At 35.4% G+C, this 18,914-nt stretch overlaps 2 protein-coding genes and 1 non-coding gene across 11 annotated transcripts; 2 read left to right on the forward strand and 1 right to left on the reverse strand.

The window, feature by feature from the left end:
* The first annotated feature begins 147 nt into the window (after positions 1-147).
* On the forward strand, positions 148-5,553 carry LOC110660317 (putative disease resistance protein RGA3). 5 transcript variants are annotated; one of them, XM_058134095.1, is made up of 6 exons: positions 148-249; positions 392-519; positions 707-810; positions 2,206-4,839; positions 5,046-5,112; positions 5,218-5,553. In XM_058134095.1, exons 4-5 carry the CDS (start codon positions 2,223-2,225, stop codon positions 5,054-5,056), a joined length of 2,628 nt encoding a protein of 875 aa, XP_057990078.1. In that variant the 5' UTR covers positions 148-249; positions 392-519; positions 707-810; positions 2,206-2,222; the 3' UTR covers positions 5,057-5,112; positions 5,218-5,553. The 5 variants fall into 5 exon arrangements, with proteins under 5 accessions (XP_057990078.1, XP_057990079.1, XP_057990075.1 ...); XM_058134096.1 differs by lacking the exon at positions 148-249 and having other exon boundaries at positions 359-519; XM_058134092.1 differs by lacking the exons at positions 148-249; positions 392-519; positions 707-810 and adding an exon at positions 1,296-1,447.
* Positions 5,554-6,484: 931 nt separating this feature from the next.
* Positions 6,485-11,735, forward strand: LOC110660319 (uncharacterized). 5 transcript variants are annotated; one of them, XR_009143427.1, is made up of 9 exons: positions 6,485-6,935; positions 8,231-8,404; positions 8,489-8,581; positions 8,667-8,735; positions 9,686-9,892; positions 10,187-10,312; positions 10,709-10,853; positions 11,183-11,246; positions 11,320-11,735. XR_009143427.1 is itself a non-coding variant. In XM_058135130.1 (9 exons), exons 1-8 carry the CDS (start codon positions 6,654-6,656, stop codon positions 11,229-11,231), a joined length of 1,137 nt encoding a protein of 378 aa, XP_057991113.1. In that variant the 5' UTR covers positions 6,485-6,653; the 3' UTR covers positions 11,232-11,246; positions 11,320-11,735. The 5 variants fall into 5 exon arrangements, 4 of the variants coding, with proteins under 4 accessions (XP_057991113.1, XP_057991116.1, XP_057991112.1 ...); XM_058135130.1 differs by having other exon boundaries at positions 11,191-11,246; XM_058135133.1 differs by lacking the exon at positions 11,183-11,246.
* A 3,176-nt stretch (positions 11,736-14,911) lies between these two features.
* On the reverse strand, positions 14,912-15,018 carry LOC131173691 (small nucleolar RNA R71). Its single transcript, XR_009144005.1, has one exon. It is a non-coding gene; the product is annotated as a small nucleolar RNA R71 (small nucleolar RNA).
* Between the last annotated feature and the right edge of the window lie 3,896 nt (positions 15,019-18,914).

The following is an 18,914-nucleotide window of genomic DNA, read 5'->3' on the forward strand; positions in this document are numbered from 1 at the left end:
AGGATACTTTAACAACATGAAAAGCTTTGGTAACCCATTCCCATAGTTTCTTATCATCTGTACTTTTATATTGCCAAAATTTGGGATATCATGCCTTTATATTTTAATTTTTTAATAATATTCATTTCCAATGATTGAACTTTTCAGAGTCAATGTGTTTTACAAACTATGGAAAAAAGTGCATCAAGCAATCTCTATTAGCATCCACTTTTGTATAGGCACAGAGCAAGTGTGCAGTTTACATCAAATGTAAGTAACATATGTTCTTAATTATTTTGTGAATTTATTTGTCAAAATACTTGGTTTTGTAATTATTTCATCATCTTACCCATATTCAATCTCTGATATCACTCTCCAGTTCCAATATTAATGAGTCGTCATGGTCTGACAGCTTTACATTGAAAAATGGGTGGTTTTAATGTCTTCAATTTCTGATACTTACAAATGCACCATTCTCCTGAAAGAAGCTACTTTACAATTGGTTGGCCTAGAAGGAAGAATTCTGAACTGTTTCTAAAGGTATATGCATTCCTGGATCTAGCTTTCCTTTTATGCAATTGCTCTAATATGTCTAAGCTTATGTACCTTACACTTGATCTTCTTATATGTCGAAGCTTATGCTTGTGTAGGCTGTATGTGGTTTCACAACCTAATAGAACAGCTTATAGCGAATAGTCTCTAATTGTATTTTACCTTGTACATCTAGGTGGAGAGCAAATGTTCATTCTCTTGGTGCTGCAACTTGGTGAAACTCCCACAACGTTGCTCAAAAGAGAAACAGTGAAAATGCAACTCCAACTCATTGAACAAGTAATACACACAGCTACTATGAGAGGATTTCTTAAAATAAGTTGCTGTAGGCTCTGTTGCTTGATTGTTCTGTTCCTTTGCACATTTTTGATGAATTACATTACATTTATTGATTTTCTTTGAGTTGTTCTGCAAATCACAGATTGCAGAAGTTTTTGATGGCACTATATGTTTTAACATTTATCATGAGATCTTTTATAGAAAATGTGCTATGAAATTTTTTGGTCTAATTAAACTCTTTTACTTGCAAAACTCAATAATCATCTTGCTGAAAATTAGTTTGTGGAACCCAAAAATAAATAAATATTATTAAATTTAATAAATATTAAAACTTAGATATAAAATAGATAAATAAATAAAATAGCCCAAATATATAAAATTAAAAATTAAATCAAATAAATAAAATATGATCACACTCATGACCTTAATGGCTGAATTTTATGAATAAAAAGATTTAATTGGACTAAAAAATTTTAAAGGCTCAATTAAATTTTGACCTATAATATTTAGAGGCTTATCAACAAATTTTCCCATCTTTTTATCATCACAAACCAAAATTTCCTTTCGAATCTAATTCAGCTAATGTCTTGTCCTGGGCATGAGGATTTCATAGCCTTTTTCGCAGTGCTATGCAATGGTAAGAGGGTGTTGCTATACAAAACTTCCATTGCTATGATTTTATGTTCTTAGTTCACATTGATTAGTATGATTTGTAATATTAATTGCAAAACTTAATGGATATAGATTAGAATACCGCTTATGTTTATTATGGAATAAAGCTCCCTTAGTATTCTTATCCTTCACCCCACTCAACTAGCAAAGAAAAGAAAAGAAAATGCGTTCCTTCAACCAAGTATCCAACCCACCAAAAGGAAAAACACAAGGAAAAGAAAAGAAACAAAGAATGTATATAACATATCTTAAATGTTGAATTTTCATAGACGGCTAACTGAATCATGCTTGACATGTCTCTCTAGGAAGTTGCTTCAATAAGAGGCAAAGGGAGAGGGGATATCCTTGCATATTTTCTTTGCTCGAAAACATAAGGAAAAGAAAAGAAACAAAAAATGTGTATAGCATATCTTAAATGTTGAATTTTCATAGATGTCTAACTGAATCATGCTTGACATGTCTCTCTGGTAAGTTGCTTCACTAAGAGGCAAAGGGAGAGGGGATATCTTTGCAAATTTTCTTTGCTTTTTTATTTATTGTATTCTTTGCTTCTTCCTTTTGTTTTGTATTAAAAGGGGAAGAAAAATACTTTGCTTCTTCCCGTTATAAGAGAAAGTAATTCTGTCTTCCAAACCTTATATATATTGGCATGATTAATTATGGACTGCATCATCTCTCACAAATCCCTTTAACTTTCTTCATTTTCATCTTGCCCATATTCAGTCATTATCCTCCTACAGATGGCTGAACAAATCCCATTCAGCATTGCAGAAAGCTTACTAACAAAGTTGGCCTCATTTGTTTCTCAAGAAATTAGTTTGGTGTATGGATTCACAAAAGATCTTAGGAGGCTTGAAAGTACTCTCTCCTCTATCAATGCTATACTTCTAGACGCTGAGAAGAAGCAGGAGGAGAGCCATGCAGTGAAGGTCTGGATAAAGAGACTTAGAGAGGTTGTGTATGATGCAGATGACCTGCTGGATGACGTAGCAACTGAAGGTTTGCGAAGAAAGGTTGAAATTCAGGGAAGAATGGTAAGGAAGGTATGCGACTTCTTTTCTTCATCAAATCAAATTGCATTTCGTTTTAAGATGGGTCATAGAATTAAAGACATTAGAGAGAGGATAGATGAAGTTGCCAAAGAAATGTCTAGCCTTGGGTTTATAAGTAGGAAGGAACTTGAAGTAGATATGCCAGTTAAGAATAGCTGGAGGGAGACAGACTCCTTTGTAGAGGGATCTGAAATGATAGGAAGAGATGGAGATAAGGAAAAAATCATAGAGTCATTGTTGTGTCTTGAAAATGAAGAGAGTGTTTCTGTAGTTGCAATTGTTGGTTTTGGTGGCTTGGGAAAGACTGCCCTTGCCCAATTGGTGTTCAATGATAACAATGTCATAAAGCATTTTGATCCAAAGATGTGGGTATGTGTTTCTGAAGAGTTTGATGTGAAAATTCTAGTTAAAAATATTCTTAAAAGTGTAGGCAAAAAAGATCTGGATGATTTAGGTTTGGACCAGTTGCAAAGTAACCTAAGGGAAAAGATAGAAGGGAAGAGATACTTACTAGTGTTAGATGATGTGTGGAATGAAAATATAGACAAGTGGAATAATTTGAAAAAATATTTGTCAATTGGTGCTAGAGGAAGTAAGATTCTAGTAACTACTCGTAGCAAGAGAGTTGCTTTAGCTATGGGTGCTGATTTCTCTCATGATCTAGCGGTTCTAACAGAAGGCCAATCTTTGTTTTTGTTTAAGAAGTTAGCATTTAAAGAGGGGCAGGAAATATCAAACTCAAAACTCAAAATTGGAGAAGAAATTGTAAGAAAGTGTAAAGGAGTTCCACTAGCAATAAAGACTTTAGGGAGCATGATGCGATCAATAAGCAGTGAAAGTGAATGGCTATCTGTCCTAAAAAATGATGTATGGAAGTTGCTTGAGGGTAAAAGTGATATTGGTCCAGTGTTGAAATTGAGTTATGATCACTTACCAAATTATTTAAGGCAATGTTTTGCATATTGTGCTATGTTCCCTAAAGATTATAATTTTGGTAAGGAGATGCTAATTGAGTTATGGATGGCACAAGGCTATGTTCATTCCTGGAGTCAAAGTGGAAATAAAAGTTTAGAGGAGATTGGTGATGAATACTTTAAAGAATTATTATTTAGGTCATTTTTTCAAAAGGAAGGGTATAATTATAAAATGCATGATCTGATCCATGACCTTGCACAGTCAATTGCAGGGAATAGATGCATTGTAGCAAATGATAATTCTAAAGACGTTGCTGATGAAATTCAACATATGTATTTTGAGGCATTACCTTCTGAGGAATACTTGAGAAAACTTGAAGGGAAGGGTTTGAGGTCACTGAATTTTTCTGATGGGTTAGGCATAAGTTCAGATGGTATTATTTCAAATTTTAAGAGCTTACGTGCATTTTGTATAAGAAGGTGGGATATCATTGAATTGACAGATTCAATTGGGAAGTTGAAGCACTTGAGGTATCTTCAAATGTCAGCAGTTTATAAAATTAAATCACTTCCAAACTCTATTTGTAGTTTGTATAATTTGCAAACTCTAATTCTCATGGATTGTTGGGCACTGAAAGAATTACCGAGAGACTTGAGAAAGTTGGTTTGTCTTAGACACCTCGATATTGCATACTGTGACAGTCTAGAATGCATTGTTCCCATTCCAAAATATTCTTCCTCTTTTTCATCTGCATCAACAACAACATTCTTCCCATCCCTAAAGTTTCTTGACCTCTTGAACTGCCCTAATCTGAAGGGATGGTGGAGAACGTGGAAGGACGCTGAGCCATTGCCTCAATTTGCTTGTCTTTCTCAATTAATCATTGTGGATTGCCCTAACCTGACTTTGATGCCAACATTTCCATCTCTGGAAAAGGAGCTGTGGCTATGCAATGCCAACATAAGACCATTGGATCAGACATTGAACGTGAAGATGATGGGGGCAACGGCTTCCGCATTACCATCAACGTCTTCTTCTCCTTCTTCTTCAGTTGCTGCTCCACTTTCCAAATTAAAGTCTTTGGTTTTAGAGGGGATTGAGAATGTAGCATCTCTACCTGGAGAGTGGATGAGGAACCTCACATCAATTGAATATCTACAGATCTCTAGATGCCCCAATTTGACATCCCTACCAAAAGAAATGTGTCACATCACCACTTTACAAGAGTTAAATATTGATCATTGCCCCCATTTATCTGAAAGATGCGGACACCATGAGGCTGCAGATTGGTCCAACATTGCTCACATCCCAAATATCGTGATTGATGGGCGTGATATTCAAAAGGAGGGCTGCTATTTATTGGAAGAGGAAGGATCCTCTTCTTCCACAGGTTAGTAATTTGTTCCCTTCAACTTAATTTATTTTAGTTTTATTTTAAATTACTGATTCACTGTCCCTCAAATGCCTATTTTTTGCAAAGAGTTTTTGAGCTTCCAAAAATCACTTCCCAAAATTGTTTGAATGGTTGACAATATAATATGACTATATAATCCATCATTGATGGGATTCTTACTGTGTTGATAATTGTAATGGCAGAGCAAGAATAAAAAACAAAGGATCATTCAGCTGTCTATCATGTTCGGTATATACCTCTCTCCACATTGTAAGTTGATCAGCTGTCTATCCTGCTCTCTCTTCACTTTTAACTTTTAAAGTTACAACTTTATTTTTTGTTAGATATACCCAGTTAAGTTTAATTTTGGTGCAGGTATTTCAATTGTTTCATGATTCTTCAAACTCTGACTTCTGTATGGTGGCTTATTGTGTGTTATGGAAAGCTAAATGGACAAGTTTACTTGTGTCAGCTTATATTTATATAGGTTCTTGTCTCTAAAGGCCATTCTTCACTATCTTTTGGGGCTCTTCTTATCTGGGGAATTCTTATTTGTATGCTTCTGTAAATGCTTCGGGTTGATATGGCAGCTCCTGTGATTCCACAGGTTAATTGTATACTTCCCTCCCCTTTTTTTTCTTTTTTCAATTAGCAACCTCTATTAGCATCCACTTCTCTGTGGGCACAAAGCAAGTGTGCAGTTTACATCAAGTGTGCAAGCCAATCTTATGTTGATATTGTGCTTTAATATAACCCACTTGTGATCTTATTAAATGAACTAAAATTTTTAAAATCTATCAATTAAACTTAATTTATAATAAAGAAATGCTAATTTAATCTCAAGTTCAATCACTCGTGATCGACAGTAACAATCATATATTCCCACATTATAATCTTAGATATGACAGAAAATATATAATTCTATCTGCAGCTCAAGCTAGCCAACCATGGATTCTCGTTGCATTTACGAGCATGATTATTGAGAAGAAAAAAATATACAAATTGTGTTTCTTTTGGCAACTGTGGTTACTCATCAACAGCAGTAGCTGCTGATCACTCAATTTCTGATCAGAATCTGCCACTGTCATGCAAAATTTCAGGCGTTACTGCCAACCCCAACAAATCTCTGCGTCAAAATTTTGAGCTGCTGCTTTTGGTTTTGTTTTAAGATTCTTGGTACTCAATGATGCTGAGCCCTTGCCCAATCCAACAGGAGCCGGGTCTTCTTGTGCTGGCATGTGGTCCTTTTTGGTATCTACGGGTCCATCAAAGGTTCTATCATTATCTGGATTAAAAAGGGTGTTTAATGAAAAGTTAATTTAATATTTATTTTTATTGTAAATTTTTATTCTAACTACTATATAAACAACTCATCATTAATAGTTAAAATTTAAATAATTATTAAAATAATTAATATTTATTAAAATAATTAATATTTATTAAAATAATTAATATTATCAAATAAATTTTTTTATAATTTTTTCTCTAAATTTAATGACATTTAAAATAAAAAATACATATATTTTATAAATGCTAAATTAAATAAAAATTACTCTTAATATAAATAATTAATTGGTGAAGCAACAAGCAATCCCTTCTTCACTCCACATGTCCGTATATTAGCATCTCAAGTAAAAGTAAAATACTTCCGTGTGATATATATACACGCAAGACAATCCCCACACGAATCTCTTGCTATTACTAACGTGCGCGGCTGTACATTTTTATAATAATAGAACCAGCTTCCCCATCTCCCGCCACTACCCCAATACTCTCTTTTTCCTACTCTCTTCCTTTTAGAAGAAAAAGGAATGGATATTCCAGTGATAGATCTAACGCGATACTTAGAGATCGCCGATAAGCTGAGCACAGACCCAGTGAAATTGTCCCGTCAACTCGGAGAACTTGGGCCCTGGCTTGGTGAATTGTGTAAGGAGGTGAGCAGGATCCTTAGAGAAACAGGAGCTTTGGTAGTTAAGGACCCGAGATGTTCGGCGGATGATAACGATCGGTTTATAGATATGATGGAGAAGTACTTCGAGAGACCACCGGAGTTCAAGAGGTTGCAGGAGAGACCCCAATTGCATTACCAGGTAGAAGATTTTTGTTTCTTAATTTAATTTGTCATTTATTGTTTTCTGGGATTCTGTTTGGTAGGTGAGAAATTAAGAGGGTAAAGGGAAAAGTTCACTTTGTTTTTTGGATTTTGGTTTGGTGGACTGAGGATTCAAAGATGCCAATGTGGGAAAAAGGAAAGGAGAGTTGTGTTGAATGATAATGCTTGGCCGTTATTTCTTTTAAGTTGCCTACAAAGTGGGTGAAATGAAGTAGTTTTTTTTTTTTTTGAAAAAAAAATTGAAATTGAGGAAGTGCTTCCTGAATTTGACTTTAGTCTAGGAGTTTGGCTACTGAGAGCATTTGGGAGAGAAATTTGTTTGGGTGCTAAGATCAATGGAGATATATGAAGGGAGATTGTATTATGAAACTTTAGAAAGTTGAGCTTTTTTTATTATTACCTGTCTTGCGCATTGCATTTGATGGTTTACTGTCTGAGAGTAGGCAGTCGGGACTTAGGACCTTCAACTTTGAAAGTTGATTAATCGCTAGAAGAATGTTTGGTTGCAGATTTTCAACATCTCACTTGTGTTTTCACTCTGGTAATTAAGTTTGTTTGGATTACTAAGAAATAAGAAAGTCTGAGAAACAGAACGGAAGAATATTTGAAACTTTCCTTAGTTACTTAACATCTTCCTTTGGTATTTGGAAACGTGACAAGGAATGGCAATTTTTTTTTTATTTCTTTATGGTTTATTGATCAGTAGAACTTGAACATTGCAAAATTATATTTTCTAATGGTTAAGATTCAAAGAACATGATGAGGACCATCATCCCTTGTAGTTCAAGTTAATCAAACTGTCTTGATCATTGGATTATTGATTCACTCTTCCTTTCTTTCTTTGCTTGCTGAAAGCATGTTGATTAAGTTTCTGGAAGCCATTTATAAAGTCTAGAATTGGAGATGTGGAAGCATTGTGGCAGCACTGTTTTATAGGGGTTTTAAAACATTGCTTTAAAGTTTAAAACAGTGCAGTCTTTTTCTTAAATCATTTCCGGTAGTTTATGAATCTGTAAGTACTTGGCAAGGACAAGAAAATGAAAAGGTAATGGTCAAATCTACTGTGTTTAAGAATCTATGCTTTTGGCTGTCATTAAGTTTTGGAAACCAAGCAAATGCGCAAACTATTTCAGTTATCAAAATAAATAAATAAATAAAAAGGGAAGGGGATGAAGGATGATTGTATTATGGATATAGGATTATATTTTGTATTTGTTAATTTGGAGAAAAGAGAAGAAATTAAAAAATTTCTGCTGCCATTTGAGATATCAGGTTGGGGTGACCCCTGAAGGAGTAGAAGTTCCAAGGAGCCTGGTTGATGAAGAGATGCAAGAGGAATTAAAAGCAATGCCCAAAGAGTTCCAACCATCCACTCCGAAAGGACCGGATCGCAAGTGGCGATACATGTGGAGAGTAGGTCCTCGGCCGTTGAACACCCACTTTAAGGTATCAAATCTTTCCAGCTGCTTTGAATGTTATAATCCTCTAGTTGCTATTAGCTTAGTTATTTTTTTTTCCCTACTTTTGTAGGAACTTAATTCAGAACCTGTAATACCTGAAGGTTTCCCAGAATGGAAAGAAACTATGGACTCATGGGGGCACAAAATGATCTCAGCAATAGAGGCAAGCCATTTACATGGGTTGATTTGGTCATTCTGGCTATTTAGCATGTAACTTGACCTTTCATATATGTCACCTCCTTTTTCAGGCTGTTGCTGAAATGGCCGCAATTGGTTTTGGTTTGCCCAAGGATGCATTTACTTCTATTATGAAGCAGGTAAAATTGATTTCTGATTGAACTTAGTATTTTGTCTTAGAATATTTCACATTAAAGGTTAGGAGTGTAAGTGAATAGAAAAATATTGTTTGTGGCTGGTTTAATCACTATGTCCTTTCAAGGTTCTCTTTTTTTTTTTTTTTTTTTTTTTTGATGGGGGGGCAGGTGCTGGAACATACTTATTCTACTTTTTTAATGAGAACTGATGGATGACATTGGGGCCCTTGCAATGACAAGCACTTGATCAGTTTTCCACTATACTGCATCAAAAGGATAGTAGTGACACAAACTTTTCATCTGATCCATAAAGCCAGAACCTTTCTTTTTCTCCTCTTTGCCTTTGGATTGGTGAATTTACAATGTCAATGTCACACATGAAACAGGGTTTTCTAAATTGTTAATTCCCAACGGACCTGAATGGAAAATACTCAATTTGCATTGTAAGATTACAGAAGCTACTTCAATGCAAATGCCTTGTAATCTGTATCAGTATGCGTTGACCAATACTGAAAGTTTCTGACAATGTACTAACTTTTTTTCCTTTGGGGCTGTGGGATATATTTTTAACTCTATGCTATGGTTGTTTGTTTGTTTACTTATTTGCTTTTCATTGGGCTTGTTTAGGAGTAAACCTAGACCCAGCCCTTCACTATTTGACTTGAGGCCCAAATTCTGGATATGTGGCCACTTAATTCCCAAGGGCTTGATAATGTCATAACTTGATTTAATAGTCTGGTAGTTTGTTGAGACATAATGTGAGTGGGATGCATGGTATTCTAATAACCTTTTCAATACGTACTCTTTATTGCTCCCTCTTTAAATCATTTGTGTCTATTCTTTTTTATTAAGCATAATATGTATTATATTCTTATAATTTCAATTGGTGAAATTGTAGTTATTAAAACTTTTTGTTTATTTCATGATAATTCTTTCTTCCTCTTAATATCCAGGGACCCCATCTTCTTGCACCAACAGGGAGTGACCTTGGCTGCTATGGCCAAGAAGGCACTGTGTTTGCTGGATATCATTATGACCTTAACTTTCTAACAATTCATGGTAGAAGCAGATTTCCTGGTCTTAACATTTGGCTAAGGAATGGACAGAAAGTTGGAGTGAAGGTTCCTCTAGGATGTCTACTCATTCAGACAGGGAAGCAGGCAAGAGCATAATAATAGCTATTTCCTAATTGCTTATCAATGAGGATGTTTTTATCTCTTTTTTCCAGTTAACAATCTAATCTGCTGGCTTCCATTGCGGAAGCAATGAAAAGGTACTTGTGGTAGCTTGTTTATGGAACATGTATATGATGGTTTGCACTACTAGTTAATAGATTTTGTAATCCATACTTATACTATGTGTCAGTTGGTTATTTGATCAATATCTTGAACAATAGTTTGTCTTCCATGTTATACAGATTTTAATGTTGACGTTGTTTTACTCCTTGTTTGCAGATAGAGTGGTTGACTGCAGGAGACTGCATAGCTGGCATGCATGAAGTTGTTGTCACAAAGAGAACAATTGATGCAGTCAAATTAGCATCAGAACAAAACTGTAGCCTATGGAGAGTTTCCTCAACAGTAAGTGAAGCCAACACTATTATGACCAGAATTATAATGCTCCTGGGTCTTATTTGCTTTCTTGTCTTTGGCCACATTTTGTTCACTTTGGTAATGGACAATTCTATTTCCATTGTAATTTCTGGAATAAGATTTTGTTTTATTTCATGTACCAGAAATAAAATATTTTATGTTTCAACTCTTGAATTTTGGTGGGATTAAAATCATTATAAGTATAGTTTCTACAATTTTCATCAAATTATTTCTCAAAATTAAAATTGGAATTAAATTACTGGAATAGATTGATTCCCATTCCATTTCCGAGTCAAATCAAATGTGTGTGCCCAAAATATTAACTGTGTAACTTTCATCAAGGCATCTTATGCTTACATGTTTTGTCACTCTTGTTTTTTGTAGCTTTTTGCACACATAGCATCAGATGCTGTGTTAAAGCCTTTAGGTCACTTCGCAGAATCCCCGCTAGCCAGCAAATACCCTCCCATCCGTGCTGGAGAGTTTGTCGAACAAGAACTTTCTGTAATCAATCTGAAAGGAAATAAAGGTGAATCATGATTACTTTCTAAGTAGTGACCACCATTATGCATCTTGTTGTTCCACTGATGCAAACAGTGTCTTATTATGGTTGTTGGGATTTTTCATTTGCATTATAAAGAAGGGGGCTTCAGTGGGGCTAGAATATTTTATTGAGCAATATCTTGCTCTTATCATGTACTAACAAATTCATGATATTTCTGCATGTTCTTCCATGTTTATTGTGAATGGTGCACACATGCTTATCCTTGAACCCTGTCAGGTTTTGTGAAATTAGTTATTATTGACATCTTTTTTACTTATCTGCCGTATCAAATGAATCATGACATTATCTTTTAGTTTATTAGGGGTTCCTTGTTGCTGGGAGGGAGATCAAGTTCAAAGATGAAACCAGCAATGGGAGGTGTCAAGGCCATCCCATTACTGGTTTTTGTAGTTTTGTCATGACAGGCTTGGTCTTAACTGATACTTTGCAGGGCTGCATTAGTTTCTTTCAAGAAATCATCTGGGTGAGGCCCATTTGCTAGGAAAGAAAATTCTAGGCCGGCCATTGCTTGTATGTGCTTGGCAACAAGTATGCATACAAGGGCAGTCCACTCATTGGAGTCCTGATCCAGCCCCAAAAATGCAAGGACGGGGCCTCAATTTTAGACCCATAAACCCTGGTTCATGTATAGGCTATAGATAGAAACAACAAAAATACACACAGATGCAATGCAATAGAAACAACAAAACCAAGAGGACCACAGGATACTTGTACTCTGCCTATATACTTTAAAAAAAAAAAAAAATCTAGATAGTCTTCTTGTGGCTCTCAATTAAATATGTTTATAGAGGAAAGTCTTTATTCTCAGGATGCAGGTAGCTTATACAGGAAAACGGTATTTATGCCTCCTCTTTTTTACCACCTCATACCATATTGGCTACTGCGTTCGGCAAATTTTTCACATAAATAAATCAGAAACAAGATGATAATATTATATAGTACACATGATAACTTGATAATAAAAGAAATTAATAATCACCTGAGGTGGTCCACTCAATTATTTGATTTATGTTCAATCCTTCCTTATTCAGAACCAGCCCAATGGAGGGGTTTGGAGGGTTCTGGCTAGAGCCAGCCCAATGGCTAGGTCTGCTTCTAGTTCTAACATTACTTGTTGATCGATGCATCTTATAGAGTAGTTTAAATCAAGGACAGTAATGCTTATCAGCAATTTACAGGCTAAACGGGTAGTAATTAACACATTTAGTTTTTTTTTTCTTTTAATTTAGAAAAAGGAAAAAAAATGATAGATTTACAATAGGACTAGATTGATGTATCTATTAGATTTGAATTGGATCAGATTAAATTAAAATCAGAATCTTAAAAGGTTTTTGGAGTGATCGAATAGGAATCAGCCTGATGGCCATGTCTATTTCTATTGTTACTTGGTGATCGATAGGTCTTATTATGGAGTGATTTAAATTGAGGACGATAGGCTAAACGGGTAGTAATTAATACATTTCTTTTTGCAATTAAAAAAAAAATGATAGGTTTATTCGACACCACACTATATGACAAGTCAAAAACACTAATAATGAAAATCGTGAAAATTGAGCTAAGATGATATTTTATACTTTAGTTATTATCTACCACTTATAATTTCTGCAACAATTCCACTTGAATTATTGAGCTCCAGAAAGTGACACACAATATAATCCCAGGGATGGCATCTCCATAAAAGTAATGCACAATAATTCAAATATGGATTGTCTTTGCCTGTTTTTGGTAGTTTGTTTTTTAATTATTTCTTTTCAACTACAAATTTCTTGGAGTCAACCAACAGGTGCAAAATTACTTGGTGTCACCTCCTCAGTGGTCACCATCTATAGCCACCCAACTAACCACTGACAACCTCCATTGTGGAGGGTTAATGCCTCTAGTATCATAAATTTTTCGTTTGGTGCCAATGGGTTTATTGCACTAATTCAAGATTAAGGTGTTGTATTCTGTTTGTTTGGAATTTAAAATTTTATAAGAATTTAATTTAATTGATTTGTTTTTGTTAATTTTTATATTAATTTATTTTTTTTAATTTAAAAAAAATTATTTTTTTAAAAAATATAAGTAAGTATGATTGTTTGAGAATTCTTTAAAATTTTTTTTGGTAAATAATTTATTTTAAATAAAGTCGGTTTTCGACAAATTCTTTACCCTTTTTTTTATTATTTTTATATAACTTTCTTGGCAATTTCAAAAGAAGAGAAGACAAGTGAACGATAGAGAATGCACAAGAATGGCTTCATATGATGAAAGCAACAATTATGGAGGGATGGCTGGTGGAAGCAACAATTATGAAAGCAACAATAAAGTTGCATCAATTCAATTTGAAAGAGATAGGTCCCCCGTTAAGAAAATAATGTTACTTTTCACTAAGAACTTGTGCTAATGGGCAATCTTGAATCAATTTATTAAGCCACGTGATATCACCTTACAATGACATATATTTTAAAGTGTCATATCACAATAATTCCTTGTTTTTATATTACAAACCATTTATTCCGTTGTTGAGCTATATACATATACAATGTGTATCTCCTATACATTACTTTTAGGGGTGGCATGATTGATTTTACTTAAATAATTAGGGGGTATTGGGATTGGATTAGAATATTTTTTGAATTAAATTTAATGGTGGAATTTTTTTTTTTAATTTTTTAAAAAGAGTAAATTTTAGTCTTGAATCAAACTTATCGATTTCAATATTATTTATGAAAGATTCACATATATATGTAACATCCCGTGCAGCAAGAGAAAATAATTTAAGGCTGGAGGCGGGGCCTCGCTTGATATCTTAATCAAATGAGGGGCAAAAATGAACCGAATCATACATTGAAATGAAAAAAACTAATTACTAGAGGCACCTTGCATATATCAAGCACATGAGTCAAAAATCATCTAATCAAGTTCATCAGATGATTGTAAAGTTATGGGTGACCTTCTAGGAAGTTCTCCATTTCACCTATGGCACAAAATCGTGAGGCTCTAGACGGAGTGGGCCAAAGCAGACAATTCCTCTAGTAGTCGAAGCAGAGGCGTTGTAGATGGTATTAGAGCTGAACCCCCTCTAATAGATGTATAGTTCGGGGGCGAACTAGACAAAAGTTGGTGGGCTTGTAACATCTCGTGCGGTAAGGGAAAATAATCTACGGCTGGAGGCGATGCCTCACTTGAAACCTTGACCAAATGGGGGGCAGGAATGAACCAAATCATACATTGAAATAGGGAAAACTAATCACTAGAGGCGTCTTTTGGTGGAATGACCCTGAGAGTTGGAAGAACACACGATCAAGTTCTTGGCGCCGTTGCCGGGGAATTGTTTGTTTTTAAGTTGGATTTTAATTGTTTTAAGCTGATTAGAATTCTTATTTTCTTTTATTTTCACTATTATTCCTTGTGTTTTTCAGGTACTTTTCTTGTTTATGAGACGATCGAAAAGCACAAGTGATACTGAATTGTTGTTCAACCCAGAAATTGAAAAATTCTGTCGAGCCAAGAAAAAGGAATACAAGAGAAGAAAAGAAGCAGAAAAAGAAGAACAACAAAGATTTGAGCAAGAGGAGACAATTGAAAATATGGAGAATCAAAATAGAGCTATTGGTGGAAACAATGGAGGAAATGAGCAAAATAGACAGAATGAAGTTGTTAATCAAAATGATCCTCAGAGAAGATCCATGTTAGACTATGCTTTTCCTAGATGTGCAGATGTGAGAGATAACAGACCTATTATTGGAGCTAATCAATTTGAGTTAAAGACCGGTCTCATTCAAATGGTTCAAAATTCACAATTTGGAGGTAGTCCACTTGAAAATCCTCATTCTCATTTGAAGCAATTTTTGATGATATGTGGTACACAAAGGCAGCCTGGAGTTTCAGATGAAGTGATTCGGCTCACCTTATTTCCATTCTCTCTTCGGGATTCAGCATTGGAGTGGTATGACTCACTTCCACAAGCTACTATAGCCACTTGGGAGCAGCTATCTCAAGCTTTTCTATCTCAATTTTTCCCACCTGGGAAGACCACTCATTTGAGGAATTTGATAGTAGCTTTTAAGCCAAGGGATGATGAAACTTTGTATGAATCTTGGATGAGATTTGAGGAGCTTGAAAGGCAATGTCCTCATCATGAAATACCTAAATGGATGATTGTTCAGAATTTCTACACCAGAGTTACTCCAGCCATAAGAAACACAATTGATTCACAAGCAGGGGGAGATTTCATGAGAATGACAAGTGAAGAATGCTATGATTTATTAGAGAAGATTGCTCATAATACCCATTTGTGGGGAAATCCTAGAGCACTTGAGCCAAAGAAGGCTGGAATTTATGAACTTGACTCAGTTAGCTACATGAATGCAAGATTTGATCAGTTGACTCAACTTCTTAGTGATTTTTGCACAAAGGCAACAACCTCAACTTCTACAACTATCCAACAAGTTGCCTTCACAGATGGAACCCAAAGTTGTGGAGTTGATTACTCTTCTTATGGTGATGATTATTTGCAAGAACAAGCTGCTTATGCAGGAGGTTATCAACAGAAACCTATGGGGAATTCTTACTCTAATGTGAACAACTCAACATGGAGACCATAAGCAACTTTTGCTCAACAAAGTCAAAGCTCAAATTATGCTCATAACCAGCAGTATATGCAGCAGAATAGGCCTCAATTTTAGCCTCAATTTCAGCCCACAAGGCAGCCATAACCTGGATATCAAGCAAGAGCACAACAATCCCTTCCACCTCATGAACCGAAGCCAACCTTGGAAAGCATGATGGAGAAATTTTTTGCTGAACAAAGCAAGATGAATAGCAAATTGGAGGAAGAAATGCAATACATGAGACAAACCATGGATCAATTACAAGTTCACAACCGCATGTTGGAGACTCAATTGGCTCAACAAGCAAGCTCATCGGGAAGCAAATCCTATGGGAAACTACCTAGCCAACCACAAAAGCCTCATGAACAATGTAAGGTTGTGACCTTGAGAAGTGGTAAGAAAGTTGGTCTAGAGAGTGAAAACAAGAGAGAAGAAAAAGAGAGCACAAAAGAAGAAAATTCAGTTGAGAGCAAGAAAAATGAAAAAGAAGAAGAAAGCAAAAGTGAGCAAGATGAAGGAGAGAAACCATACATCCCACCTGAACCTTACAAGCCCACCCTTCCCTACCCTCAAAGATTCATCAAGCATAAGCTAGACAAACAATTTGGCAAATTCCTTGAAGTGCTAAAGAAGTTGTATATCAATGTGCCATTCACTGAGGCACTATCCCAAATGCCAAGTTATGCCAAGTTTTTGAAGGAGATTCTTTCCAACAAGAGAAGGCTAGAAGATTATGATACCATCAACTTGGGAGAGCAATGCAGTGCTATAATTCAGAAGAAGTTACCTCCCAAACTCAAAGATCTGAGTGTGTTTTTCATTCCTTGTCATATAGGTGATAATTGTGTGGCAAATGCCTTATGTGACCTTGGAGCTAGTGTCAGCCTAATGCCACTTTCAATATATGAGAAGTTGAATATGGGAGAGTTGAAGCCCACAAACATGTATCTTTCATTGGCTGACCGTTCAATTAAGTATCCAGAAGGCATTCTGGAAAATGTGCCTATCAAGGTTGGGAAATTCTACATTCTGATGGACTTTGTCATTTTAGATATGGAAGAAAACACAAAAATTCCTATCTTATTGGGAAGACCCTTTTTGGCAACAGCTGGTGCATTAATTGATGTAAAGGGTGAGAAATTGACACTTAGAGTGGGAGATGATCAAATGATATTCAACATCAATCCTGCCATGAAAAGGAAACATGAATAAGTTGAGTCTTGTTTGCGGGTAGATATTATTGATGAGATTGTTCAAGAGCATTTCAGAAAAAGCTATCCACAAGATCCTCTTGAAAATTGCTTAGTCCATGGTGGGAGCATTGATGATGACAATCACAACATAGTTGCTTTTGCACAACACTTGGAGAGCTCTCCACCACATCCTGAAGCCACAATTTTTCAACTTGAAGAAGTGCAAAATTTGGAAATCAAACAACCATCATTAAAGGTAGAGGATGCCCCAAAGGTAGATCTTAAACCTCTTCCTTCCAACCTCAGGTATGCTTTTCTTGGACCAAATGGAACATATCCTGTTATAATTAATGCATCTTTGACTGATATTGAGAATGAAAAATTGTTGAGAGTTTTGAGAGAATATAGAAGAGTTTTGGGTTATGTAATTGATGATATAAAGGGAATTAGTCCAACAGTTTGTATGCATAGGATTTTCCTAGAGCCAAATAGTAAACCTTCCATTGAACACCAAAGAAGATTAAATCCTACAATGAAGGATGTTGTGAAAAAGGAAATCCTAAAATTACTAGCTGCTGGAATTATTTACCCCATTTCTGACAGTGAGTGGGTTAGTCCTGTGCATGTTGTACCAAAAAAAGGTGGGGTGACAGTTGTTAAAAATGAGAATAATGAATTGATACCCACTAGAACTGTTACAGGTTGGAGAATATGCATAGACTATAGGAAGTTGAATAATGCTACAAGAAAATACCATTTTCCCTTTCCTTTTATGCATCAAATGTTAGAGAGATTAGCCAAGCATTCATTCTTTTGTTACTTAGATGGATATTCTGGTTTCTTTCAAATTCCAATCCATCCTGATGACCAAGAAAAAACTACCTTTACCTGTCCCTATGACACATTTGCCTATCGAAGGATGCCATTCGGATTGTGTAATGCGCCTGGCACATTTCAAAGGTGCATGATGGCCATTTTTTCTGATTTTATTGAAGAAATTATGGAGGTCTTCATGGATGACTTTTCAGTATATGGCACTAATTTTAATTCATGCTTGACTAATTTGTCTAAAATCTTGCAGAGGTGTGCTGATAATGATCTGGTATTGAATTGGGAGAAATGTCACTTTATGGTCCCAGAGGGGATCGTTTTAGGGCATTTCATCTCAAACAGGGGAATTGAAGTAGATAGAGCCAAAATAGAAATTATTGAAAAAATGCCCCCTCCAACCACTGTCAAAGGAGTGCGGAGTTTTCTTGGACATGCCAGGTTTTACCGGCGATTTATTCAGGATTTTTTCTAAACTTGCTAAACCCCTAACAAATCTCTTGAATCATGATGTTAAATTTGATTTTAATCAGGATTGTATGGTTGCTTTTTGTAGGTTAAAGACGGCATTAACAACAGCTCCTATCATGCAACCCACGGATTGGACTTTGCCATTCGAAATCATGTGTGATGCAAGTGAGTTTGCTGTTGGAGCTGTCCTTGGCCAGCGAAAAGATAGAAAACCTTATGCCATTTACTATGCAAGCCGAGCCCTTGATGAAGCTCAAGTTAATTATGCTACAACTGAAAAGGAGTTCCTTGCGGTAGTATTTGCACTCAATAAATTCCGTTCTTATTTGGTCAACTCAAAGGTAATAGTTTTCACTGATCATGCAGCAATAAGGTATTTAATGAGCAAGAAAGAAGCTAAATCTAGGTTGATTAGATGGATTTTGTTACTTCAAGAATTTGATTTGGAAATAAGAGATAAAAAGGGTATTGAGAATGTGGTGGCTGATCACCTTTCTAGGATAAAAATTGAAAATAAAGATGATGATATTGTGCCAATTGATGAATTTTTTATGAATGAGCAGTTGTATGTGTTGAAATCTGCACTTGCATGGTTTGCTGATATTGTGAATTTCTTGTCTTGTGGTGTCTTGCCACCTGACTTATCTTGGCAGCAAAAGAAAAGATTCTTGCATGATGTTAAATTTTATTCTTGGGAAGAACCTCTTTTGTTTAGGAGATGTAATGATGGAATAATTAGGAGATGTATACCAGAGGAAGAAATAAATGATGTTATTTACCATTGTCATTCCTCTGAATATGGTGGTCATTTTAGTGTCTCAAAAACTGTTGAAAAAGTCTTGACATCAGGTTTCTATTGGCCTAATATGTTTAAACATGAGTGAGACTTTGTAAGCAAGTGTGATAAGTGTCAAAGGGTAGGCAATATTTCCAAGAGA

This window comes from Hevea brasiliensis, chromosome 14 (assembly GCF_030052815.1).
Source record: "Hevea brasiliensis isolate MT/VB/25A 57/8 chromosome 14, ASM3005281v1, whole genome shotgun sequence".
In the NCBI taxonomy this organism is placed as follows: Eukaryota; Viridiplantae; Streptophyta; class Magnoliopsida; order Malpighiales; family Euphorbiaceae; genus Hevea; species Hevea brasiliensis.

Coding starts and splice junctions, on each gene's coding strand:
- LOC110660317 (XM_058134092.1), top strand. CDS start 1,393: ATGTCTTGTCCTGGGCATGAGGATTTCATAGCCTTTTTCGCAGTGCTA. Junction 1,448..2,205: donor TTTCGCAGTGCTATGCAATG/GTAAGAGGGTGT, acceptor GCCCATATTCAG/TCATTATCCTCCTACAGATG.
- LOC110660319 (XM_058135129.1), top strand. CDS start 6,654: ATGGATATTCCAGTGATAGATCTAACGCGATACTTAGAGATCGCCGAT. Junction 8,736..9,685: donor TTACTTCTATTATGAAGCAG/GTAAAATTGATT, acceptor CTTAATATCCAG/GGACCCCATCTTCTTGCACC. Junction 9,893..10,186: donor TCATTCAGACAGGGAAGCAG/GCAAGAGCATAA, acceptor CCTTGTTTGCAG/ATAGAGTGGTTGACTGCAGG.